This window comes from Pan troglodytes, chromosome 3 (genome assembly GCF_028858775.2).
Source record: "Pan troglodytes isolate AG18354 chromosome 3, NHGRI_mPanTro3-v2.0_pri, whole genome shotgun sequence".
Classification (NCBI taxonomy): domain Eukaryota; kingdom Metazoa; phylum Chordata; class Mammalia; order Primates; family Hominidae; genus Pan; species Pan troglodytes.
Genome location: NC_072401.2, coordinates 111,194,476 through 111,222,162, shown reverse-complemented (window position 1 = coordinate 111,222,162; position 27,687 = coordinate 111,194,476). Strand labels below are relative to the sequence as shown.

Below are 27,687 nucleotides of genomic sequence, written 5' to 3'. Positions count from 1 at the left end.
CTGGAGTCCTGCAGGGTAATAATAGCTCTCATTAATTTTATGCCTAGTACCTGTCAACCATTACAAACATAGTGTTTCTAATCTTGCAAAATAGGAGATATTATCTCATTTTACGATGAGGAAATTCACGTTTCAGGAGGGTCACTTGCCTGCGTCATGTAACAGTAAGTGCCAAAACTGGGTCTAGAAGCCAGGTTTGTCTGATTCTTTTTTTTTTTTTTTTTTTTTTTTTTTTTTAGGATTTCTTCATGGTCAAGATGGCAGTCATACCATTCTTTTTTTTTTTTTTTTGTACTTTAAGTTTTAGGTGCACGTGCACAATGTGCAGGTTAGTTACATATGCATACATGTGCCATGTTGGTGTGCTGCACCCAGTAACTCGTCATTTAACATTAGGTATATCTCCAAATGCTATCCTTCCCCCCTCCCCCCACGCCACAACAGGCCCCAGTGTGTGATGTTCCCCTTCCTGTGTCCATGTGTTCTCATTGTTCAATTCCCACCTATGAGTGAGACGATGTGGTGTTTGGTTTTTTGTCCTTGCAATAGTTTGCTGAGAATGATGGTTTCCAGTTTCATCCATGTCCCTACAAAGGACATGAACTCATCATTTTTTATGGCTGCATAGTATTCCATGGTGTATATGTGCCACATTTTCTTAATCCGGTCTATCATTGATGGACATTTGGGTTGGTTCCAAGTCTTTGCTATTGTGAATAGTGCCGCAATAAACATACGTGTGCATGTGTCTTTATAGCAGCATGATTTATAATCCTTTGGGTATATGCCCAGTAATGGGATGGCTGGGTCAAATGGTATTTCTAGTTCTAGATCCCTGAGGAATCGCCACACTGACTTCCACAATGGTTGAACTAGTTTACAGTCCCACCAACAGTGTAAAAGCGTTCCTATTTCTCCACATCCTCTCCAGCACCTGTTATTTCCTGACTTTTTAATGATTGCCATTCTAACTGGTGTGAGATGGTATCTCATTGTGGTTTTGATTTGCATTTCTCTGATGGCCAGTGATGATGAGCATTTTTTCATGTGTCTTTTGGCTGCATAAATGTCTTCTTTTGAGAAATGTCTGTTCATATCCTTTGCCCACTTTTTGATGGGGTTGTTTGTTTTTTTCTTGTAAATTTGTTTGAGTTCATTGTAGATTCTGGATATTAGCCCTTTGTCAGATGAGTAGATTGCAAAAATTTTCTCCCATTCTGTAGGTTGCCTATTCACTCTGATGGTGGTTTCTTTTGCTGTGCAGAAGCTCTTTAATTTAATTAGATCCCATTTGTCAATTTTGGCTTTTGTTGCCATTGCTTTTGGTGTTTTAGACATGAAGTCCTTGCCCATGCCTATGTCCTGAATGGTAATGCCTAGGTTTTCTTCTAGGGTTTTTATGGTTTTAGGTCTAACATGTAAGTCTTTAATCCATCTTGAATTAATTTCTGTATAAGGTGTAAGGAAGGGATCTAGTTTCAGCTTTCTCCATATGGCTAGCCAGTTTTCCCAGCACCATTTATTAAATAGGGAATCCTTTCCCCATTTCTTGTTTTTGTCAAGTTTGTCAAAGATCAGATGGTTGTAGATATGCGGCATTATTTCTGATTCTTGAAGCCACCAGACCACACCATTCTCATCTGTACTGTGGGCTGTATCTGTTTTGCTCTTTTCCTTCACTTACTCATCTTCAAACAGGAGTCTTTAATTTGTTGCTAAGTTAATGTTTATTTTGCATTTACAGGTCACTTATACATCTCAAGAGGATCTGGTGGAGAAAAAGTGCTTAGCAAAAAAATATACTCACCTCTCCTGCGATAAAGTCTTCTGCCAGCCATGGCAGAGATGCATTGAGGGCACCTGTATTTGTAAACTACCGTATCAGTGCCCAAAGAATGGCACTGCAGTGTGTGCAACTAACAGGAGAAGCTTCCCAACATACTGTCAACAAAAGAGTTTGGAATGTCTTCGTCCAGGGACAAAGTTTTTAAATAACGGAACATGCACAGCCGAAGGTAGCAAGAGACTAGTTTTCAAGTCATTCTATGATATAAGAGGGTATTTGTATGCCATACTTTCTATCAGAAAATAATTCTCTGGTGTATGTTATGATGACAACTCAAAATTTTTTTCTAGACTCTCAATAATAATTGGAGTAATCACTAAAGAAATCAGGGGTTGCCAGAATCCAGCCAGCCTTTGAGTGCAGAGTGTGGGATGCTGAGTCCAGACCTTCCTTCAGTGCCGGTGCCACTCCCTGCTGCCCAGCCCTTTAGAATTGTCCCCACCCTCACTTCTACTTGGTTAAAGGGATTATTCCCAGGGCCATCGAGTTGGTTCAGAACCCAGTGAAAAGTCTTCCAGTAAGGTTGGTACTCACATGTAGGCTAGTCAGGCCTCAGGTCCTCCTGTGGCCCCAGTAATTTCTGTTTTTGTTTGTTTTGTTTTTTTGAGATGGAGTCTGGCTCTGTTGCCCAGGCTGGAGTGCAGTGGTGCGATCTTGGCTCACTCCAACTTCTGCCTCCCGGGTTCGTGCCATTCTCCTGCCACAGCCTCCTGAGTAGCTGGGATTACAGTTGCCTGCCACCATGCCCAGCTAATTTTTTGTGTTTTTAGTAGAGATGGAGTTTCACCGTGTTAGCCAGGATGGTCTCGATCTCCTGACCTTGTGATCCGCCCGCCTCGGCCTCCCAAAGTGCTGGGATTACAGGCATGAGCCACCGTGTGTGGCCTACCCCAGTAATTTCTTTCAACAGCCATCCCCCCCAACCCTCTCCCCCAGCCCTGACCCCATTGTTCCTAAATATCCAAGGGCCGCTTGAGCCACTGCTGACCTGGGACATACTCCAACCTAGCAAACCCAGACGTCAGACCCAGAGATCTTGTCTACAGTCCCTTCCAGGTGCTTCATGTGCTGAGGAGGCTGGGGCCCTAGCATTCAGACTAGTGGGCAGTTATGATTAGGGATTTCACTGTCAGTCCAATTGAGTTTCAAGTCCCTCCAAACCCCACCTTGGTTGTTGACAAGCTGGACCTCACTGGACCCCAGTTCCCTCGTCTGTAAAATGTGAAGTTTCTAAGTTGTACAATTCTTGTGAAAATTAAATAAAACAATGTATGCAGGGCTCTTCACACAGTGCTTGGCATGCAGAAAGTGCTTGTTACATTTTATGTCTGACAGCAAAGCTTAGGTTCATTGTCTTCTAATAGCAAGTTATTACAGACACTTCATTACCTAAGGAACACTTAAAACATTCTTTTTAAAGGCACCATGACATATACCAGCTCACAGCAGCCTGTATGTTTTTGAGATGCTGAGTTAAGATGTTGAGATACTGTGGAAAAGGAGGGGAAAAGCTCCCTGTTTGAGCTCATCTATAATCCCTGTTGGAAAGGCAGAAGGCAATAGTGGAGGTTATTTCATCAGTGTCAGACTTTTCTTCTCTTGAGGCATTAAATGCCTTAAATACATGAGAATACATAAACCCTTTCTACATTTTACATTTTTACGGTTGGGCTTACTTTTGAGAGCGTGGACTTTGGAGTGAGATCAACTGAGCAAGTTCCAAATCCTGGCTTCATCACTTGGGCCAGGAACTTAACTTCCCCTAGAATTAGGTTCCTTGTGTAAAAATGGGAATAAACAGGCTTTATCCTCATAGGGTTGATGTGAGGATTTAATGATCCTCTATACAGCTGAATAGCACTGCCACTGACACATAATAAACACTCATAAAATGATTGCTTACTATTACTTGTTAAAATCGTCATGATGTTCAAAGCTCACTTGACATTAAGTACATTATTATTTTTAAAGACTTTTAATTAAGAGAAAAAAGTGAATGGCTACATATTGCACATTATTTTGTTTTTTTATTTTAGGAAAGTTTAGTGTTTCCTTGAAGCATGGAATTACAGATTCAGAGGGAATAGTTGAAGTAAAACTTGTGGACCAAGATAAGACAATGTTCATATGCAAAAGCAGCTGGAGCATGAGGGAAGCCAACGTGGCCTGCCTTGACCTTGGGTTTCAACAGTGAGCGCTTGTATCAGTGGATTTTCTCATGGTTGATTTAATTGTTGTTTGCTTTTTGATTGCCTAACTTTTCTGTGTATTAATTTCCACATGTGTAACCTAAGAAAATTAACTACATGCATCATAGCATTGTTATGAGGATGATATGCATTCATATTTACCCAACACTTGGAACCCTGCTGACAACAAAGCATGGATAATAAGTCTGTTGAAGTATCTGGATGTGAATCCTTTAGTGATTCTGAGAGTCAAAACACATTCATTTCTGTCTGTCTCCTACTCATCTACAATTATGTACACTTTTTCACACTTAGTATAGTTTATATACTGTGTGTGAGTATAGTTTATAGTTATATAATATAGTTTATACTATAAACTATACAGTGAGTATAAACTATACAGTTATAGTATAAACTATATAGTTAGGATAAATTATAGTTTATAGTTTTATAGTATAGTTTACTATAATTATAGTATATAAGTATATATACTAAGAGTATAGTGTATAAACTATAATTTATATATAGTTTATATAATATAATTATAGTATATATACTTATATATAAGTGATATTTTATTTATTGTTTGGTTCAAAATATCTTCTAACTTTCAATGTAATTTCTTCTTTGCCCCATATGTAATTTAGAAGTTTTCTTTATTATAATATTAGTTTTAGTTAATATGTTAGTTTGCTTTTGGTTAACTTTGTGTTATTGATTTTCTTATTCTCTGTGGTTAGAGAATATCCCTGTATGATAACAATTTTTTCAAATATTTGTTGAGACTTGCTTTGTGGCTGAGTATTTTTCAAATGCTCCATGTGCAGGGTTCTAGATAATAGACATGTTACTCATTATTAATAGAATTAGCTGCTCTGTTTAGATCTTTCTCTATTTCTTTACTTTCAGTCTTCCTATATCTTTAGATTTTAAGCATGTTCCTTATAAACAGCACATATCTAGATTGGTTTTAATTCAATATTACAATCACTGTTAACTAAAGAGTTTAGTCCATTTACATTATTATACTTACTTACATTGTTGAATTTATTTTTCCTCTTGTTTTTAGGCTTATTATTTACCCTGCTTTTTGTGTGCTTTTGTCCTTTTTCCTTTTATAATTTCTACTAAATTAAAGATTTTTAAAAATCTTTCCTCTTTTCCACCTCTAGTTGGTTTGAAAATTATGCATTATATTTCTACTTCTTTAGTTACCTTTGAACTTATACCATAAATCATTGATTTAGGAAGTCCTCACCTTCTTCAGTAATAATAGAAAAAAATGTAATTAACCCATCAAGTTTCTAATATTTAGTTCCACCTTATTTTTCTATATCCCAGAAGTTAATCACTATGATGATATAATAAGCCATTATCACTACTGTTAAGGCAATGCTTACTCAGATTTACTTCATGTTTACCAACTTCTTGGTTTGTTCTTTCTTGTATCTCACCCCTTCTTTCTGAATTCAATTTTCTTCTTCTTAAACCACATCTGCTAGTAGTTCATTAGTGAGAGTCTCTTATATTGTTAAATTAAGCCATAGGCTATTTCTGAGTTTCATCAGTTTGTTACCTACAACTTATGGTTCAACCTACTGGTAGATTCTCTCAGTATTTGATTTCTCAGTATTTTGCTCTTATATTTTGCATAAGCTCATGAACAGACATCTCTAATTTTAACCAGTGCAGATTTCCCTTACTTCCTTAAGAACTCATTGAGGAAAAAGATGGCATTTTATATAGTATTTTTAGATATTTTTAGGTTGGTACGTTTTTCAGATTATTAACCTGTAAGATTGCCTCAAATGGCTCTTGTTTGTTCTCATGGCATAGCCTCATGATCTGAAATAATTACAAATCTTGGCTTCACCTTGTTTTCTTTTTGCTTTTTATCCTAGTTAGTCTAATATTTATATTGTCATTACTGTTCTATTTTTGTTTCCATTTACCTGATGCATCTTTGCTCAATTTTTTATTTTTAACCTATTTTCCCCATTTACTTCTAGAGAGAAGCAAGGAATAATTGAATGTCCTAGAAGAATAGTTCACTGTAAATCATCATCTCTAGGATAATACGTCACTGAGGAAGTCTCTTCTCACAAATTCTGAACAAATTGAGAAGTCCAAGCAATGGCACACAGATGCCAAAATATCACCTTAATACTGTCAAGGCTGAAGTGAAGATGTAGCTTACTGTAAAAGCAAAATTGACCTACAGGAATTAAACTAACCTAACCTTCCAAGTCTTAGGCAATAATTGAACCAACCAGCTAAAGTTTACAGCATGGGGCAGGCAGAGAGATTCCCAAAAGGAAAAGATGGAAAATTTTTTTTTTTTTTTTTTTTTTTTAGACAGAGTCTCACTCTGTTGCCCAGGCTGGAGTGCACTGGCACGATCTCAGCTCATGGCAACCTCCACCTCCTGGGTTCAAGTGATTCTCCTGCCTCAGCCTCCCGAATAGCTGAGACTACAGGTGTGGGCCACCATACCCAGCTAATTTTTGTATTTTTGGTAGAGATAGGATTTTCACCATGTTGGCCAGGCTGGTCTCGAACTCTTGACCTCAGGTAATCCACCCTCCTTGGCCTCCCAAAGTGCTGGGATTACAGGCGTGAGCCACCACCGCCAGCCAAGTTTTAGTTAATCTTTACAAAACCCAGTGAGGTAGTTATATTCCCTTTTATAGATGAAGGTACTGAGGCTCAGAGTTTCGGTATCTTGCCCAAGCTGTAACTCCTATATAGAGGATGAGAGGACATTACTCTAGTTTCTTACCTGCTACAGTAGGGTTATAAATGCAAAGTACTAATTATTCTACCATAATGTTTCCTTTATTCTATTTGCAGAGGTGCTGATACTCAAAGAAGGTTTAAGTTGTCTGATCTCTCTATAAATTCCACTGAATGTCTACATGTGCATTGCCGAGGATTAGAGACCAGTTTGGCTGAATGTACTTTTACTAAGAGAAGAACTATGGGTTACCAGGATTTAGCTGATGTGGTTTGTTATACACAGAAAGCAGGTTGGTGGAGTATTTGCCTGTTATTTTCCCTTCCTTGAAGGTTGGTTATTTTACACCAAGCCTATAGTAAACAAATGATTGATGCCTCGTTGCCAGTCACAGAGGCAATAATATAGATTCTGTCAAGTTTTGGGCTTTAGAGTCTAAATTGGTACCTTTCCCCTATTGTACCATTTTGCCATTCAAACATTGCCTCTCTACAGGTTCACATATGGGAAGCAAAGTTGCCTGACTCCCCTTGCTTCATTTGAACATCTGGATTAAAGTTACTGTAGCAAACACAAGTCAATCAAACATAAGAAGAAAGCTCAGCATCTCCTTTAAGAGGGCCAGCATATATGAATTTATTTAAAACCTTTAAGTGACCACATTGGTGCCTCAGTTTTCAGGCGTTCATTGAGACTTTTCTCCTCCTTCCTGACACTGGAATATTTTAGTCATACATGTAGTTTTAAAGACCAAACCTATACCCATTCCTTTTCAGTGCTAAAAAAAAGTACCACCAAAATGTAAACAAATGGCACTAACCAAGCAAGTCTTGGGAGTAGGGGTGAGGATGAGTATAGCAGCATGAAAGAAATGGGTGGAAACCAGTGTTTGTCAATGTCAGCACGTACTCTTGATTCCTCCCCATCTCAGCAAATATAGACTTTCACAACAAATACTGACTTTCAGAGATAATAGAAGAGCCTCCATAAGCCAGGTTTGATCTTTATTTTCTGTATGAGTCATATGTACTATGTTGATAATACCAATACATTTTATACATTTTTTTGAAGTTTAACTTTCTCTTAATGACTCCATTATCCCAAAAATCTGATAAGGATGTCATGCCACCACTCCATAAATAAATTTCACAAAGATAATTCCTGCTTTACAGATTCTCCAATGAATGACTTCTTTCAGTGTGTGAATGGGAAATACATTTCTCAGATGAAAGCCTGTGATGGTATCAATGATTGTGGAGACCAAAGTGATGAACTGTGTTGTAAAGGTAAACATAAATCTAGCCTCTAAATCCTCTAAATTCATTTTTCTGACTAAAAGAGGAAAAACAACTTTACTATTGAATTTTAGATTGTACCTCGTTCAATTTTAAGGAATTAAAAAAACCTCTCCTGCTTATGTTTGCACAGCATGCCAAGGCAAAAGCTTCCATTGTAAATCGGGTGTTTGCATTCCAAGCCAGTATCAATGCAATGGTGAGGTGGACTGCATTACAGGGGAAGATGAAGTTGGCTGTGAAGGTAATTTAAAGACTTGGGGTGACTTTTTTTCATTATTGAATCCAGGGATTCTGAAACTTTTCTTTAGGTAAAGTATAATCTTAAGGGGACCATAGATGGGTGTAGCAGTAAGAACACTGAGTGGGCATTTGCAGAACTATGGAATGTTCATCTCCTCATATTTTCATCCGCTAAATATCTACTTGTTATTTCAGAACTTTCTATTAAAAGATGTTCTCACTGCACATACAAAAAATAGACCATTAGAACCAATCCTTAAGTACCCATTTTCCACCTGCAAGTTATTGATAGTTTGCCAATCTTGTTTATCTCTCTTCCAGTTTGTTTGTTTGTTTGTATGTTTGTTGGAGTATTTTATTTTATTTATTATTACTTTTTTTGTGATGAAGTCTTGCTCTGTTGCCCAGGCTGGAGTGCTGTGGCACAATCTTGGCTCGTTGCAACCTCAACCTCCCGAGTTCAAGTGATTCTCCTGCCTCAGCCTCCCAAGTAGCTGGGATTACAGGCACCTGCCACCATGCCTGGCTAATTTTTGTATTTTAGTAGAGACAGGGTTTCACCATGTTGGCCAGGGTGGTCTCAAACTCCTGACCTCAGATGATCTTGGCCTCCCAAAGTGCTGGGGTTACAGGCGTAAGCCACCGCACCTGGCCTGTTGGAGTATTTTAAAGTAAATTTTAGATATCATATCACATCATTTATATGCATCTCCAATGATAAAAGCAATATATATATATATAACCATTCATTCTCTCATTCGTATATCTAAAATCTATGTTAGGTATAATAATTCACTATAATAGTAATTCACTAACGTCATTTAATAACAGCCATGTTCAAATTTTCTCAACTATCTCAAAAATGTCTTTTTTGAATGAATAGATTCAAATCAGGATCTAAAAGAATCTGAATGTTCTGTTTGGTTATTACGTTTTTAAAGTCTTCTTTATTCATCAAGAGTTATCTTCCCCACCTCCCTACCCAAATTTTTTTCATACTATTATTATTATTTTTTTTTTTTAGAGAAACTGAGTCGTTTGCCTGTAGTATACTTCTATTCTGGATTTAGAGAGACTTGATTATAACCAAGGTTTTGAGCTTTGAGTCAATGACAAATAAACACTTTTTTTTAAGAGCAAGGTTTAATATTTTAGGCAAGAATTCTTTTTATTTTCTTTTTTTGAGACAGAGTCTTGCTTTATTGCCTAGGCTGGAGTGCAGTGGCACAATGTAGGCTCACTGCAACCTCTGCCTCCTGGGGTCAAGGGATTCTCCCACCTCAGCCTCCTGAGTAGCTGGGATTATAGGCATGTGCCATCACGCTTGGCTAATTTTTCTGTTTTTAGAAGAGACAGTGTTTTGCCACATTGGCCAGGCTCGTCTTGAACTCTTGGCCTCAAGTGATCTGCCTGCCTCGGCCTCCCAAAGTGCTGGCATTACAGGCATGAGCCACTGTGCCTGGCCTTAGGTAAGAATTCTTGATGAGTCTTGCATGTATTTCCTGTTACACATAATGTCTTCTTGTCTGGTTGTCCCTCCTCTAGTGATGCTAAGATGATTACTTGATCAGCTTGGTGTGTCCATTTCAAAGTGCCCCACAATCGTTTGCCTAATGGTTTTAGCAGCCTTTTAAATTGTTGCCTATGTCCATTTTGTCAATAGGGCTGTAAAATGGCAATTTCTAATTTTATCATGCCTATTGCACTTATTAACTAGAAATCTATAGAGAGGCAGAATAATGCTTCATTCTTTCCTTTTACTTACCAAGTTTCAAAGCAATGAATTGGTGCTCTGGATAACCTCCAATGGTGAAAAATATTCCTTATGTACCTATTCTAGACTATGCAGACTGACTCTTTGCTTCCATCAGTGCTTTCTGGAGGAAAAATCTCTTTAAGTTATATTTATTCGTTTACTTGATGAATATTTATTCAGCTGCTACTGTGTGTGCCAGTCCCTGCTCTAGGTGGTGGGGTTCCATTAGTGAATAACATTTCAAAAATCCCTGCCCCAGCCAAGTGCAGTGGCTCACGCCTGTAATCCCAACACTTTGGAAGGCGTGTTGCTGGGATTACAGGCATGAGCCACTGCACCTGACCTCCTTTTATCTTTTTAAAATCTGTTTCAAAAACACATTTAGCCAACTATCATTGTTACTTCAGTTTACTCTTATTTAGGGATGAGCTCTGCCTTTGCATTTTAGTGATGCTTCTAACTATTAAGTTGTACTAGTCTGAAATTTAATAATTTGTGCATATTTTATTCAAATCAAAATGATCTCTTTGCTATAGTGAGTTTTTTGTGTTTTTTTTTTAGCAGCTAGACATCCTACAATTCAAGGTAAATCATTTTTATAATAGAAAAATTATATTACCAAAGAAAACAGAAATAAGGTGCAATGGTTTTCATGATATATGTATAGTATATTGATATAGTGTGCATTTTTTCCCAATTAAAAATTATCCTTTGATAAATTTTTTGTTTTTGTTTTCTTCAGGCTTTGCATCTGTGGCTCAAGGTAAAATTTTTATTAAAATTTGGGGATATTAAAAAATTGAAACAAAACTCAGGTTCTTTGGTCTTATATTTTAATGTAACTGTTAATGGAGCATGATATGACCACATTTTAGCAATAACCCAGCCTGAACATTAGTTTAGGCGTAGAGGCCTTTTCTCAGTGTGATAAACTTTCACTCTCATACACCCCATCCATAGCCTGCTGACCAAAACACCATCCAGAGTGGACTCTTCCCTGCACATTTCACCTTTGCCGAATACCTTTCTTCTCTTCATTTTCTCTCAAAATCAAGGTAGCTCCTCAAGAAATTGCCACCTGAAAAAAGATAACATCTTTTCATGATAGGCATTTTCTTATTTACTTCTATCAGTCAGATGTCCCCAAATCCTCTAGCTCTTTGGGACCACCCTTTTAAAAAATATTCATGTAAACGGCTGGGCGCGGTGGCTCACGCCTGTAATCCCAACACTTTGGGATGCCAAGGCGGGTGGATCACGAGGTCAGGAGATTGAGACCATCCTGGCTAACACGGTGAAACCCCATCTCTACTAAAAATACAAAAAAAAAAAAAAAAAATTAGCCTGGCGTGGTGGCGGGAGCCTATAGTCCCAGCTACTTGGGAGGCCGAGGCAGGAGAATGGCGTGAACCCGGGAGGCGGAGCTTGCAGTGAGCCGAGACTGCGTCACTGCACTCCAGCCTGGGCGACAGAGCTGGAGTCATGTAAATGTAAATGAGTCATGTAAAATGATTCATATCCCCAGTTCATGTAACGTCAAAGTTCATGATCCTCCTCAGGATTTCTTTCTTTCCTTCTTTTTTTTTTTTTGAGACGGAGTCTCGGTCTTGTACTTGGTCTTGTAGCCCAGGCTGGAGTGCAGTGGCCTGATCTCGGCTCACTGCAACCTCCACCTCCCGGGTTTAAGCAGTTCTCTGCCTCAACCTCCCGAGTAGCTGAGATTACAGGCACGTGCCACCACACCTGGCTAATTTTTGTATTTTTAGTGGAGATGGGGTTTCACCATCTTGGCCAGGCTGGTCTTGAACTCCTGCCCTCGTGATCCACCTGCCTTGGCCTCCCAAAGTGCTGGGATTACAGGCGTGAGCCACCTCCTCAGGATTTCTTAGGATTCCTGAGGGACTGGCTAGCTCAAGACCACCCTTTGCTCTAAATGCCTATTATTTCATTGTATTCTCTCACTTGTCATTTTGCCCTCTGAAGCTGCTGTTCCTCCTCCTCCTCCTTCTTCCTCTTCTTCTTGTTCCTCTTTTCTCTTCTTCTTGTTTTCTCCTTCTTCTTCCGTCTCTTCCCTCGTCCTCCTCCTCCTCCTGCTTCTTCTTCTCTATTCCTTTTTTCCCTCCCTCCCTCCTTCTTTTCCTTCCTCCTCCCTCCCTAGTTTCAGATCTCAGAGGCAAAGTGATGAGTTAATGATACTCCTCAGCTCCTTATACATGATCATCAGGGGTCAATCAAGGCCCCTGTCTTGTTTGACTCATTTATCCCTCTTTATCGCTATACCTTACTCCCATTCCTCTTCCGCAATAGGCAACCATTTTTAAGTGGTGTAATATGTACCTTTTTTTGTTTCATGCATTCGTATCCAATGTGTATTGTTATTTTGCAAGCATACATTTTTTTACTCACATAGTATTGTGTTGTAGATCTCTATTTCCTTTTTTTCTTTTCACAACTCATTACATTTTAAAGACCTGTCCATGTTACTGTGTGTTCATCTAATTTGTTGCTTCTAACTGCTGTATAAAATACTCCACTGTGTTTATCTTGCACAATTTACTCTCCACTTTCTCAGTAATGGACTTTCAGCCCACAATCATACTGTGATGAATATCCTCTCCTTAAGTATGTGTGGGAGGATTTCTTTGAGGCATCTAGCTGGGCAAGTGTCTTCTTTTGTGTTGCTATAACAGAATACCACAGACGGGGTAATTTATGAAGAAAATACATTTATTTCTTACAGTTTTGGAGGTTTGTGAGGTCGAAGGTCGCAGGTCCCACATCTGTCAAGGGCTTTCTTGCTCCATCACCCATGGCAGGAGGTGGAAAGGCAAGACAGCAAGGGAACAAGAGGAGTCCGAACTCACTTTTGTATATAACAAGCCCACTGTCACTACAGCTAACCCACTCCTGAGATAACGACATTAATCTATTAATGAGGAAAGAGCCCTCATGACCTAATCCCTTCTTATTAGGCCCCACTTCCCAACACTGTTGTGTTGGGGATTAAGTTTCCAACACATGAACTTTGGGGGACACACTCAAACCATAGTAGCAAGTTGAATCTTAGAGTATGCATATCCTTAATTTGATTACTAGTGCCTGTATGTTCTTTGGCAGTGCTGTTATATACCAGTCCTTACTTCCACCAATAATGCCTGAGGGTTCTCTTCAACCCCACCAACATCAAGCGTGTTTCTCCAGCTGTCAAGTGATGGCATTGTTTATTAACTTCAATTTTTATATTAACCAATGATTCTGAGTTTCTCTTCATGTGCATACTAGCTTTTTAGTTTCATCTTCCTTTTCTCTGTTCTTTCACTGGTTCACATCCTTTGCTCAATTTTATATTTCTTTCATTGTAATCTTTCTTACTGATTTGCAAGGGTTCCTTTTACAGTCTAGAAATTAATCCATTGTCAGTTTTAAACATTACAGATATCTTCTTCCATGCTGTCTCTCATCTGTTAACTCTATCCATGTGAGATTTGTTGAATAGAAATCCTTAATTTTTATATAATCAAAGGTGTACTAGCTGTTCTTCTAATACCTAGTACACCTCAGCTTTGATTATATTAAATCAAGTTAGTGCTGTTCTTCTAATACCTAGTACACCTCAGCTACACTGGACTTTCTCATCTTCCTTTGTTGGGCATTGAATGTGAATACTTGAGTCTTCTCTGATTCACAAGGGTGCTTTTGTGAATGCATCTGAGCAGAGCCTCTTTCTACCCCAGAAAACAACTTAGGTGTGTGGCATAACAAACACTCATATGCCTGTGCCAAAGAGAACTTAGCAAATTCAGTGAGAAGACACAGGATTGCAGCAAAGTGACGCTGCCATTCTGGGCTATGTGATCCCCAGCCATATCCTCATCCATGACAGAGCAACATGTTGGTGGGAATTCACCTTCAGATCCCCAGGTCAAAGAACTCATGATTCCGTCCACAGAAATGTTCTAGAATGGCAGAGCAAAGATGAAAACATCTGGTATAACTTCAAGAAAAAAATCTAAAAAAAAAAAAGAACATTCTTTTTTTTTTTTTTTAACTTCTGCATCCCAGATGCCTAATGCTAACCCATACCTGTACAAACTGAGAGGAGCCTTTTTCATGTCAGCTCAGGACTCCCTTGGCTAGTGCTGATGACTGCTCCCTACCTTATGTAAACACCTTGGGAGGCCGGGCACAGTAGCTCACACCTGTAATCCCAGCACTTTGGGAGGCCAAGGCGGGTGGATCACGAGGTCAGGAGTTCAAGACCAGCCTGACCAATATGGTAAAACCCTGTTTCTACTAAAAATACAAAAATTAGCCGGGCTGGTGACGCACACCTGTAATCCCAGCTACTTGGGAGGCTGAGGCAGGAGAATCGCTTGAACCTGGGAGGCGGATGTTGCAGTGAGCTGAGATCATGCCACCGCACTCCAGTCTGGGCAACAGAGTGAGACTCCGTCTCAAAATATATATATTTATATTTTTTAAATATATATTTGATAAAAATATCAAATATATAAAATTATATATTATATTATATAATATAAAATTATATATTATATTATATTATATATAATTATATATTATATAATATAAAATTTTATATTATATAATATATAATAAAAAATTACATATTATATAATATAAAATTATATATTATATAATATAAAATTATATATTATATAATATAAAATTATATATTATATAATATATAATATATAATTATATATTATATAATATAAAATTATATATTATATATTATATAATATAAAATTATATAATATATAATATAAAATTATAGAATATAATATAAAATTATATATTATATAATATATAATATAAAATTATAGATTATATAATATATATAATCTATAAAATTATATTATATATAATATATAATATAAAATTATAGGTTATATAATATAATATATTATATAATATAAAATTATAGATTATATAATATAATATAAAATTATAGATTGTATAATATAATATAAAATTATAGATTATATAATATATAATATAAAATTATAGATTATATAATATAAATAAAATATAGATATTTTATATTTATGTATTATAAATATTTATATAATAAATATATATTATAAATATTTATTTATATAATAAATATATATTATAAAATATTTTATATATATATATAAAACACCCTGGGGATGCAAAGAGTTGAAATAGAAGCCTTCCTCTTCTGGGCTGTGCATTTTGCCTGCTCTAACTACTGGAAACTGTGACACCATGAGTCTCAACATTCACTAGTACCAACAGATATCTCTAGTTTGTGCCAGCAAGAATTTCTATACAGTGCATCTTGAGCCTTTACAATTACCTAATTATAGAAAGGAAATAAGATGACATGCCTTGGGGATTTTATACAGTCCTTTATAAAAGGGAGGATAAGTTTTAAGGCAGAAAATTATAATCAATGTTTAAATGATTTTAATGATTTCATTTTGACTATAATTAACAACTTTAAACATTGGAATCTTTTGTTTTATCATAGAAGAAACAGAAATTTTGACTGCTGACATGGATGCAGGTAAGCTAACGTTATACTTTTTTATTGGTGGCTCACTGGTTTAGGCTGTAATTTCAGTGTCATTTGCATATATATAATTGATTCAAGCAACAATTAGTTTTGGTATCAATTTAAATTAAAACATATAACATTATTATTCTTTCTCTGTCACTTTTAAGAAAAGTAAGCTTAAATGATTCTTGAGAATTGCTTTTAAAACTGGATTAATTCATATGGCTAATTTTGAAATGAAAACAATACTCCAATCATACATAAGCTTTTTCTATTTGAAATGAACTTTGTCAGGTCAGTTTTGTGAAAAAACAAGCAGCTCTCAAGCATGACTCATGACATAATTTTTTGAAATAGAAAAAATAATAGATGTTAATTGAATTAACCATTCTTTCACAATGTTTTAAATCATGGTAATAGGAGACCTTTGAAGATCTGTACCTTGGCCAGTTGTGCGCTAAAAGCCAAATTAAATTAAAGTATTAAGTTCCTGGGAAGATAGCAATTGATTAGAGATTTCTAGTCAGACAGACTTACGTTAAATTCTGACTCAGTTATGTATTAGGTATAAAAACTTAAGAGAGTAACTTAACCTCAAATACAAATTGGGAATTTTAAATGAAGTTTAAAATGTTTCAGTGGGATTTTTAAATGAAGTTCATGTAGACTTCTTTCTAATTGTCAGTAACCAAAATTAAGTAACAATCTTTAAAAATCAGGCAATGAGTAAAAGATTTAAGGCCGGGCACAGTGGCTCAGGCCTCTAATCCCAGCACTGTGGGAGGCCAAAGCAGGTGGATTACTTGAGGTCAGGAGTTCAAGACCAGCCTGGCCAACATGGTGAAACCCCATCTCTACAAAAATATAAAAATTAGCCAGGCATGGTAGCAGGTGCCTGTAATCCCAGGTGCTCAGGAGGCTGAGGCAGGAGAATCGCTTGAACCCGGGAGGTGGAGGTTGCAGTGAGCCAAGATTGTGCCACTGCCCTCCAGCCTGGGCAACAGAGTGAGACTCCATCTCAAAAAAAAAAAAAAAAAAAAAAAGATTTAGCTCTCAAAGCTATAGATGTTAGTCAAAAGGCATTTTCAACAATGGCCCTTTATTTTTACTCAGAATAACATTCATTTTCAGATACTACCTAAGTTGGTTTCACAGTCCTCAGAACATGAGATCCCTCTTCCTTCAAAAGTCTAAGCAAAAACTTACCATCACACTCTTCCCCCACCCCAGTTCTTAGGATGGGTGAGACCAAAAAAAACCATCTTCTATCCATGTGTTTCACAGTGGGCAGGTTCACACAAATCGGCCCCCAAAGTCTAAGGAAGCTGAGAGGCCAAACAAAGAGGCTGACATATCCAGTTCCTTAGAAAGAAACATTTAATAGGGACTTACTAATGGAAGCCAGGTCTGTGTCCTGGACAACAGTGAGACAAGATGGTGGATCCTTGTGCTAGTTCTCTCCCGACTCAGAGATTATATACTGTAGGGGAGGGGCACACAGGCTTCAGAGCTAATGGGTAGGAATTTGCCATAAGGCCAGGATTTACAGTAAGTACATGCTCTTATACAAGGAATAATAGATAAACTGGAAATCTCAGAGGCCTTCCCAGAATTGGGGTTAATCAGAAGCTAACATGGCAGATTAGTATCCAAGATGAAGTTGCTTTAGCCTCCATACAACAACCGCTCTTTCTTGGGGGCCTAACTCCTTTCGGTATGCCCAAAATTATTAACAGCAATATTCATTTTCCTTTCTCATCTGGGGCTAAGAAGCAAGTTTACAAAAATTTCCATGACATGTTAAAATATAGAGAGGAAATAAAGGGATATATTTTACTTTCTTCAGTCATCATAAATTCTTTGGAAAATTCATGTCATAAACTTTGCTCTACCGTGTTTTCTCATGACAAATGTGCCAGACATCTGCATGCTCAACTAGACAGAGGAAGGAAACATTGTCACATGTCAAATGGCTAAAAAACACTCCCCAGCCTGCTAACCCACTTGTCCTGGGGTCACTGGCACATCACCTCTCAGGGTTAATAGGATGATTAAATGAGATAAACTATATACAAAGACTCAGTATGGGGCCTGACATATAGAAAGTACTTAATATGAGTATCACTATGTTAACATTGATATTAATATAAGAGTTCCATATAAACAGCCTCTAGAAAATAAAAACTATGGCTGGGCATGGTGGCTCACCCTGTAATCTCAGCACTTTGGGAGGCCGAGGCGGGCAGATCACATTAGGTCAGGAGTTCGAGACCAGCCTGGCCAACATGGTGAAACCCCATCTCTACTGAAAAAACAAAAATTAGCTGGGCGTGGGGGTGGGCGCCTGTAATCCCAGCTACTTGGGAGGCTGAGGCAGGAGAATCCCTTGAACCCGGGAGGCGGAGGTTGCAGTGAGCTGAGATCGTGCCATTGCACTCCAGCCTGGGCACAAGACTGAGACTCCATCTCAAAAAAAAAAAGAAAGAAAGAAAAGACAAGACACAGTTTGCCATGTTGTTAGTTTACCCTGATGATTTCAGAATGTGATTCCCTTCTGAGCTGCCACTGTCACAGTGCCTGGACATGTGGCATCCTTTATCAGCTAGAGGCTGGTAAATGTTTAACCTCTTGGCCAGCCCTTTTCTGCCACGAGTCTATCTTTAGGCAGAACTTCAGAAAATCAAGCCAATTTTAATATCAAGCCAGAATTTTTAAATAAGATAAATAGTATGGTTTAGCATTCAAAATAATTTACTAATGATTCCAGCCTGTCTTGTACTGGCTGTGACTCTCCTGTTTTTGTGGCATAGATAATCAAGAAGTGTGTTAAAAAGGCTAATGGGTTCAAGATAATAATGATGTAATCTCTTCCTTTCTTGAAGAAAGAAGACGGATAAAATCATTATTACCTAAACTATCTTGTGGAGTTAAAAACAGAATGCACATTCGAAGGAAACGGATTGTGGGAGGAAAGCGAGCACAACTGGTAAACGCGCATGAAAAGTCACAATGCAACTGCCCAGAAACAGCCTAAATTTGGGGGGGAAAAGGGGCAGGAGGATGATGTAATTATAAGAGACTGGGAGTCTTGCCATGGAAATATCTTAGGGCTGTTTGTATCGCTATCTGTTAGAATGGCAGTGACCACACAAATGTCTTTTACAGGGAGACCTCCCATGGCAGGTGGCAATTAAGGATGCCAGTGGAATCACCTGTGGGGGAATTTATATTGGTGGCTGTTGGATTCTGACTGCTGCACATTGTCTCAGGTAAAAGATGTCTTCAGTAAATTTTAGATTTCCCGAAACAATGAAAGTGAGTAATAGAGATTGTGGCAGATGATAAAGCATATCTGAAAAAGGTAGTGACAAACTCCACTATATTAATTGCAAAGTATCCTCTGGTATTCGCGACTGGAATTCCAGAGGCTAATCCTGTAGAATCTACTGTGTCCTCCACAGACCAAAATTGCTGATCTCACTGGCAAAGGCAGATCAAACCCATAGCTGCCAAATTACTTCACCTGGCTTATTTGCAAGGTGGGAGAGTGGGTAGGTACTACTTACATTTTGTTCTCCACTGTGGCCTACCTATATTTTCTTTACTGTGTGGCTCAAGAGTCATGTTGCCATACCTAGTTTTGATTACTTGTCACCTAAAATGCAATGACTTTGCATTCCTCTTAGGATAAGAACTGAAACAAAAATTTTAACATGGCCCATGAGGCCCCATGTAATCTGACCTCTGCTAACCTTTGCCAATCTCATCTTGCCCCACAGAGCCACCTCCTGCTCCCTGTTCCACCACCTCTACTCTGGATTGCTTTCTGCTACTCAAGTGCATTTGCCCCCTCCTGCAAAGGGACCTTCATATATTGTTTCCCCTGCCAGAAATGATCTTCCTTACCCTTTTCCCTACTTAGTCGTACCCTTTGTTCAGATCTCAGCTCAATCTTCACTTCCTTAGGGAACCTTCCCTGACTCCCTTAAGTCAAAGCCCTCTTGATAAGTTCTTAAAAGCCCACATACTGTTCATTCCTCTCACTTTTCATGGTAGAACGTATTATCTTCATCAATGTGATGATCCATTTACTGCTGCATCTTTCCCTAGATCGTGAACTCCATGAAAGCAGGAACTGTTTCTGATTTTGCTCATTTCTGCATCTCAGTGCCTTACACAGTGCCTGGTACATATAGGTTCACACTAAGTATTTGTTGAATAAATTGACTAAATAAATAATATTTACAACCTGTGATCCTGAAAAACAACCAAAATTAATATGAAGGACAGTATTCTTGGAACACTATAAACAAAAGCTTCCTGAACATCTCATTATTTCCTAGGACACGACCTTTTAAGGTGGTTACCTGAATCACCCTTATGTAAAGATAAATTCTGTTCAGTTAATGCTGTTTGAGAAAGCAGAAGTTATATAGATCAGGGATACTCTACCCCTGAGCTGCAGACAAGTACTGATCTGTGGCCTGTTAGGAACTGAGGTGAGTGGTGGGTGAGCATTACCACCTGAGCTCCACCTCCTGTCAGATCAGCAGCAGCATTAGATTCTCATAGGAGTGCAAACCCTATTGTGAATTGCACATGTGAAGGGTCTAGGCTGTGCAATCCTTATGAGAATCTAATGCCTGGTGATCTGAAGTGAAACCATTTCATCCGGAAATCATCCCCTCCTCCCCCGAGTTTTCCACAGTTCCATGGAAAAATTGTCTTCCACAAAACCTGTCCCTGGTGCCAAAAAGGTTGAGGAACACTGATATAAATAATACATTTTTTGAAAAGATTTCCATTAAATTGTTTAAAAATAAGTTTTATTGCTTAAGAAAAATCCATTCTGTAAAATAATTTATTGTTTGGAAATGTTAGACTATGAGGTCATAATTTAGCACCCTACTTCTAATCAAACCAAAAAAACTAAGCTATAATACTTTGCTGAAGTGACTCTATACTGTTCCATGAGAAGATGATGGTAGATGCCTGATTTGCTTGAAACTATGAGTTGAAAATTGATAAGAGGCCAGGTGCGGTGGCTCACGCCTATAATCCCAGCACTTTGGTAGGTTTGAGACCAGCCTGGGGAACATAGCAAGACCCCATTTCTACAAAAAAAATTTTTTTTAATTAGCCTAATGTGGTGGCACATGCCTGTAGTTCTAGTTACTAGGGAGGCTGAGGTGGGAGTGTCTCCTGAGCTCAGGAGTCAAGGCTGCAGTGAGCTATGGTCACACCACTGTACTCCAGCTTAGGCAAAAGAGTGAGACCCTGTCTCTGTTTTAAAAAGAAAGAAAGGAAGAAAGAAATTTGATATGAAAATGTAGTGAAGCATAAGAATAGGCAATATTTAGCTCATTCACCATTTCAACAGGATTTTAAAACAGCTACTATGATCCAGATATAATAGTAGGCACCAGGGCTGCACAGATGAATCAGACCCCATCTCTGGCTTCAAGCAGCACAGTCTAGTGTGAGGAAAGGCATGTGAACAAATAAATACAATGCAATGTTAGGATAAAGTTAGTCTTAAGGGTCAGGATAATGACTGCTGTGGCCTTTGCCCTGAGAACCTCTAGGGTTGGCAGAGTAATGAGTGTGTGTGGTCCAACTCCCTAGTTCCTTAACTACATTTATGGCAAGATGCTGTCTGGTCTCTGCTTAAACACCTGCAGCGACGGCACACTCACTCCAGAGGCAGCAAACTCATTCCACTTTTGGGCATCTCTAGTTGTTAATGTGTTCTTTATGTTCCTCATATTGAGCAGTTACATGGATTATTCCTAGCTTTACCATTTACCATTGACCTAATTCTGCACTAAGTAAATTTAATCTCATTGTTTCATGACAGCAAGCATTTACAAAATTCTGGGGAAATGAAAAAGGTTTTTAAAAGGGAAAAATATAAAAGTGAAGTGTCAGAATTCCTATTTGTATTTTTTCTCAATATATTTTATTTCCTTTTTTTTTTCTGTTATAGAGCCAGTAAAACTCATCGTTACCAAATATGGACAAGAGTAGTAGACTGGATACACCCCGACCGTAAACGTATAGTAATTGAACATGTGGATAGAATTATTTTCCATGAAAACTACAATGCAGGCACTTACCAAAATGACATCGCTTTGATTGAAATGAAAAAAGACGGAAACAAAAAAGATTGTGAGCTGCCTCGTTCCATCCCTGCCTGTATCCCCTGGTCTCCTTACCTATTCCAACCTAATGATACATGCATCGTTTCTGGCTGGGGACGAGAAAAAGGTATATGTCTTACGGTTTGTTAATCAGAAGCCATGAGTTGGAAATCAAAGAGAATAGAAATGTATGGGAGCTAATTTCCTAGCACTCAGAGAGAAGCATAACATCATATCCAGAAAAGTAAACATCCAGCCATGGCTGGCTTCATGGGTTTGCAGCATGTGCAGCTGCCCAGCACCCCATGCTCAGAAGGCCCTGAGGCTTGATTTATTGCTGTGCTGTCACCATCATGAAATTCTTCATAATTTTTGAAATGGCCCCATTCCACATTTCCATTTTTCACTGGACTCTGCAAATTATGGAACCAGTCCTTATCTAGGCTTTCAAAGGTCATATATATTCTCTCTATGATCCTGTGGCAAACTTTGAAGGGTAGCCATTCACCAAGAAAAAAATATAGAGACAGGGAGACATACAGCATGGACTGTTTGGATTTGTTGGGGAGATGTGGGTAAAAGATAAAAAGGTTTACAAAGGGATAGCCTTGGTCTATGTTGAATTGCTGATGCCCACAACCCTCCTTCTCACTCCCCTCCTCCCTCTTTCCCTGTTCCCCAGGCCCTACCCTCTCTACAAAGAAAAAAAGAACATAAGGAATTCATTTTTTGAACTTCTAAGAAGACTTGTGGTGAACACTTCATACGAATAAAAGATGTGGACACTCAGAGACAAATTATTAGAAAGATCTGCTGAATTAGATATTAGATTAGAATTAAACTAGTCAACACCTTTCCCTTCATCTTGAAGATTTAACCTTGGGCTGGGCATAGTAGCTCATGTCTCTAATCCTAGCACTTTGGGAGGCCGAGGCAGGTGATCACTTGAGCCCAGGAGTTTGAGACACTGTCTCTACAAAAAATTTAGAAATTAGCTGGATGTGATGGTGTGTACTTGTAGTCCCAGCTCCTGGAGGTTGAGGGGGGCTGAAGTGGGAGGATCACTTGAGCCCAGGAGGTTGAGGTTGCAGTGAGCCATGATTGTGCTACTGCCGTCTAGCCTGAGTGACAGAGCGAGACTCTGTCTCAAAACAACCACAAGCATAACAGAAAAAAAAGAAGATTTAACCTTAAAATTTAGCTTCCTTTCAACATCTTAAATTGTCTTTGATAGCAGAAACTCTAAGTACCTTCATTGCATTGGTCTTTTAGACTCATATTCCAACACATTCATTATAATTGCCACATTGGAAGGTATAAAATATATGTAGAAATTAATCTGGATTTGTGGTATGTCTGAATACCTAAAACTTCTAAAACACCAAATTGTATTAGGAATTAATTCATCAAGAGAGTATTGTGTCCTTATACTTGTTCTGTTTTTTTAAAATCTTTTATTATGTGCATTTACAAGTATACACAAAAATAGAGATTAAAGTATAATAAACCCTTACTTATCCATCATCCAATTTTCACAGTTATCAGCATTCTGTCATTCTTGTTGTATCTCCCCATATTAATTGGGGTCTCAACGGAGCAATTAGGAAGATTTATTTATAACAGGGTTCATTACAAAGATATACGTAGGGGGTTGGGGAATCACAGGGGCTACGAAGGTACCCAGGACTAGAGGTACCAGAGCTGTCTTAACTCCTGGATCTGAAGGCGGAAGAGTAGGAGAAGTTACTAGATGGAGAAAAAGTCTCAGGTAGAGCAGGCTGCCTTGAGAGAAGCAAGGATCTTGAGCTGAAGGGTATAGCCAGTCCCAATCTCACTAGCCTACCTCTTTCCTTTCCTCCCTCCTGCTAGGGTCCTCTTTGTCTAAAACCACCTGGGAACCAGAGGCCACAGGTCAGGCTCTTAGGGCAGGATGCACGGCATTGAAGGGTGGAGAATGGTCTGAGGCACATTCAGGAGCTATTCAACATATTCCCCCACATATTTTTCCTGGAGTATATTAAACCATATCCCAGATGTCATATAATTTCACCCATGAATACTCCAGTATATATCTTCACCAGATAAGGACACAACACCATTTTCATACCCAATAAAATAAAGCCCATGTTTAATATTCCTCATTTATTTTTAAAAATATTTTTATAATCAGGTTATTTGAATCAAGATCCAAACAAAGTCCACACATTGCATTTGGTGGCTATTTTTCTTAAATCTCTTTTAATCTAGAATAGTTACCCCTTCCTTTTATTTAAAATTTAATCATTAAAGAGAATGGGTAATTCTTATTTTAGAATTCCCATACCTTGAATTTGGCTAATCACATTCTTTATCTGGATTTTTTTTTTGAGACAGGATCTTGCTCTGTTGTCCAGGCTAAAGTGCAGTGGCACAAACCTAGCTCACTGCAGCCTTGAGCTCTGGGGCTCAGGCGATCCTCCCACCTCAACCACCAAATCAGCTGGGACCACCATGCCTGGCTAATTTTTGTATTTTTTGTAGAGATGGGATTTTGCCATGTTGCCCAGGATGGTCTCAAACTCCTGAGCTCAAGTGATCCTCCCACCCTGGCCTCCCAAAGTCCTGGGATGAGCCACTGTGCCCAGCCTGATCTAGCATTTAACATGTTCCCTTATTCCATGTACTTCATATAAACTGGTAGTTAGATATGGCCTTAATCAATGATCAAAGGTTTAACACATTTATTAATAATGGTTTAACACATTTATTGAGGATTTACTATGTCTGCAAGATAGCAATGCTAAAGTGCTAGGATTTCACTGATGGAAAATATGGACCCAGTCAACAAACAAGGGGATGAATAAGTTCCATGGCTGAAAGATGAAGTCCAGCTCTCCAGGTGTTTACTGACCACCTTAAAGTCTAGTAGTTAAAATTCTGCCCTTTCGCTGCCTCAGCTACCATCGGAGAGCTGCCTCAAGAAGCTTACAAGAGTGCCAAGGCACAAACTATCTCCTGGGCCATTAAGAATTGCTCACAAATTGATTTTCCCAAATTAGGGGAAATAAGAAATTACTATTTTTAAAAAAGCTCTTGTTCTAAGGAAGGCAGGTATCTTGAGACCAACTTGAAGTAGAGCTTAAAGGAAAAAAAAATAAACTCCTTCCTGGCTGGGCACGATGGCTCATGCCTGTAATCCCAGCACTTTGGGAGGCTGAGGGGGGCAGATCACTTGAGGAAGAAAATCTTAAATCCCCTTTTAAATAACTTCAAATCACTTAGGAGATGGATTTTTCTTCTCAGACACACAAAAACACACAAACATTGATAACTTCGTATGTATTTCCTTTATTTGAAGTTCTTATATTAAAACATTGTTTTCGCTTTAACAAACATTCTCAAGGAAATAAGGGACTATGAGAAGATAGGAGGTATTTATGTGAAAAGACCTTATCACTGATTCCTATCCAATTGCCTGACTGAGTTCTGCAACCAAAAGGGAAAGATTTATCTCATTCAACTTAGGGTACCAGCTCTTTATTAAATGAGTGTGACTTCAGACCATATGTTCAATAGTCCCCCTTGACTATCCATCCAATTTTAGAAATAGAGATATGATATGATTAAACACGCTAAGGAAGAGTTCTCAAAAATTTATATATATTGAAAACTATACACCCTTTCATAATACTAATGGTTTAACTTATGAGAGTATGTATTTAGATTTCTCATTTGTGACTTCTAAATGTTTGCTTTCTCACTTTGTTTAGATAATGAAAGAGTCTTTTCACTTCAGTGGGGTGAAGTTAAACTAATAAGCAACTGCTCTAAGTTTTACGGAAATCGCTTCTATGAAAAAGAAATGGAATGCGCAGGTAAGTGCCAAGTGGTTTATCCAAGATGTCAAGATGTATGTATTTCCCCTATCAAACATCTCCTCCCACCACATCAGCCCCCATGCTTTGGGCCCTAATTCCCTCCATTTGGCCTTCTGGCTGTAGCACTCTCAAACACTTTCAGTCCCTTCCCTGTAGCTCAGGTTTCTTCCTCTAATACTATGAGGAAAAATCCTCCTTAAGCGATTCTATAGCAGCACAGCAAGGTGACTAAGAGCACGACCTCTGGAACCAGACCTAGATTTATATCCCAGCTTTTACTAATTGCTAGTCATGTGACCTTGAGCAGGTTTCTTCATTTGTAAAATTGAGGATCATAGATAAGGCATCTGAGATGCAGAGCAGTTACATAATTTGTCCAAAGTCTTACAGACAAGAGGTGGTATACCCAGGATCAAAACTAAATTACTTTTAAATACAAATTCAAGTTATCTCATCTCAAATGAGATGAGATTTACTTCCATTTGGAAGTAAATTTTTCCCTCCATGGAAATCACAGCGCATTTCTTACACCACGGACTCCTTTGATAACATGGTTAAGCTAATTCTCCTGCCCAATACAATAGCAGCTCCTACTTTTGGAGGTGATACAAAGGCAGGCAAAGTACCAGCCAGTGTAGTGCATTTAGGTGCTTTATTGAAACCATTTCTAAATGGTGTATTACTGAAAAGGCAGTTATTGACATCCTATAACTTACTGGATACAGTGATTTAAAAATCTCGGAAAATCATGAGTAAGAAGAAAGTGTCCTCCCATCTTGAAATGGAGTTCAGGATTACAGTGGACAAAAGAGGTGAACAGCACAAAATCTCCCAAAAGGGAGTATCATGCTCAAGAGGACAAGCTCTGAGGTGTGGTTGCCCGGGTTCAAGTCCAGGACCTGTCGTTTGTTAGCTGTGTGACCTTAGACAAGTTAAACTCCGTGTCATAGTTGTCTTATGTATAAAATAGGGGCAATAATGATATTTGCCTCACAGGGTTGTGGTAACAATGAAGACAATGAATGACTAATAAATATTTAGCACTCAGTAAGCACTAGGTAGTCCTATCATTTTCCTGCTCAGCATCTGATGCAACTTTCAGGTTGCAATCTCATCTCAGTACTCAGTTGCATAAAGTAAAGAACACAGGAAGAACATGCTGAATTGGGGGAATGAATAGAAGACTCGTAAAGAATTTTCCAGCCTGCATCTCTGCAACTCTGCAAGCCCAGCCAGGGACTCTAAGGAGAGCCCATGCTATTGCTGTCAGAAAACTGTAAAAAAGCCAAAGTTGTTAAATGCCATGGAGGAGGCATGGCAGCCTTGAAAAACGGAAGGAAATGTGTGATTTTCTCTTTCACATTTCTTTCTTAGGTACATATGATGGTTCCATCGATGCCTGTAAAGGGGACTCTGGAGGCCCCTTAGTCTGTATGGATGCCAACAATGTGACTTATGTCTGGGGTGTTGTGAGTTGGGGGGAAAACTGTGGAAAACCAGAGTTCCCGGGTGTTTACACCAAAGTGGCCAATTATTTTGACTGGATTAGCTACCATGTGGGAAGGCCTTTTATTTCTCAGTACAATGTATAAAATTGTGATCTCTCTCTCCTTTCTATTCTTTTTCTCTCAAGAGTTCCATTTAATGGAAATAAAATGGTATAATTAATAATTCTCTAGGGGGGAAAAATGAAGCAAATCTCATTGGATATTTTTAAAGGTCTCCACAAAGTTTATGCCATATTGGAATTTTGTTGTATAATTCTCAAATAAATATTTTGGTGAAGCATACAAGTTTTATTTATCACAAAATTTTATTAAATTATCTCACTGCGGGAGTGATTTATTGACTGAAGTTAAAACTAATTGAATAATGTTGGACTCACATAAGGTTGGGTTCAAATCCCAGCTCTATCACCTACTATGCCCTGGACAATTTATTGTCTTCTTTGTGTCTCCTTTTCCACCTATAAAATGGAAACTGGAATTCTGTGAAAATGAAACTACATACTTATATAAATGTTTGGCATAGTACCTGTCACAGGGTAATAACTGACTTCACAGCTCTTGTCCCATTTCCCTGCTT

General features: G+C 38.3%; 1 protein-coding gene across 18 annotated transcripts in view; it reads left to right on the top strand.

The window, feature by feature from the left end:
• Positions 1-27,395, top strand: part of CFI (complement factor I) — a 74,344-nt gene extending 46,949 nt beyond the window's left edge. For 3 of the 18 annotated variants that reach the window (XM_063809737.1, XM_024356185.3, XM_063809733.1), the window contains 13 exons: positions 1,745-2,015; positions 3,883-4,036; positions 6,886-7,061; positions 7,942-8,055; positions 8,198-8,308; positions 10,628-10,648; positions 10,806-10,826; positions 15,579-15,614; positions 18,488-18,591; positions 18,771-18,874; positions 21,592-21,872; positions 25,495-25,599; positions 26,977-27,395. In XM_063809737.1, the coding sequence (XP_063665807.1) occupies positions 3,966-4,036; positions 6,886-7,061; positions 7,942-8,055; positions 8,198-8,308; positions 10,628-10,648; positions 10,806-10,826; positions 15,579-15,614; positions 18,488-18,591; positions 18,771-18,874; positions 21,592-21,872; positions 25,495-25,599; positions 26,977-27,194 (1,362 nt within the window). In that variant the 5' untranslated portion in view covers positions 1,745-2,015; positions 3,883-3,965 and the 3' untranslated portion in view covers positions 27,195-27,395. Of the gene's footprint in view, positions 1-1,744; positions 2,016-3,882; positions 4,037-6,885; positions 7,062-7,941; positions 8,056-8,197; positions 8,309-10,624; positions 10,649-10,805; positions 10,827-15,578; positions 15,615-18,487; positions 18,592-18,770; positions 18,875-21,591; positions 21,873-25,494; positions 25,600-26,704 lie in introns of all 18 variants that reach the window. The other 15 variants (XM_063809736.1, XM_003310445.6, XM_016952020.4 and 12 more) reach the window with 7 other exon arrangements.
• Positions 27,396-27,687: the final 292 nt, after the last annotated feature.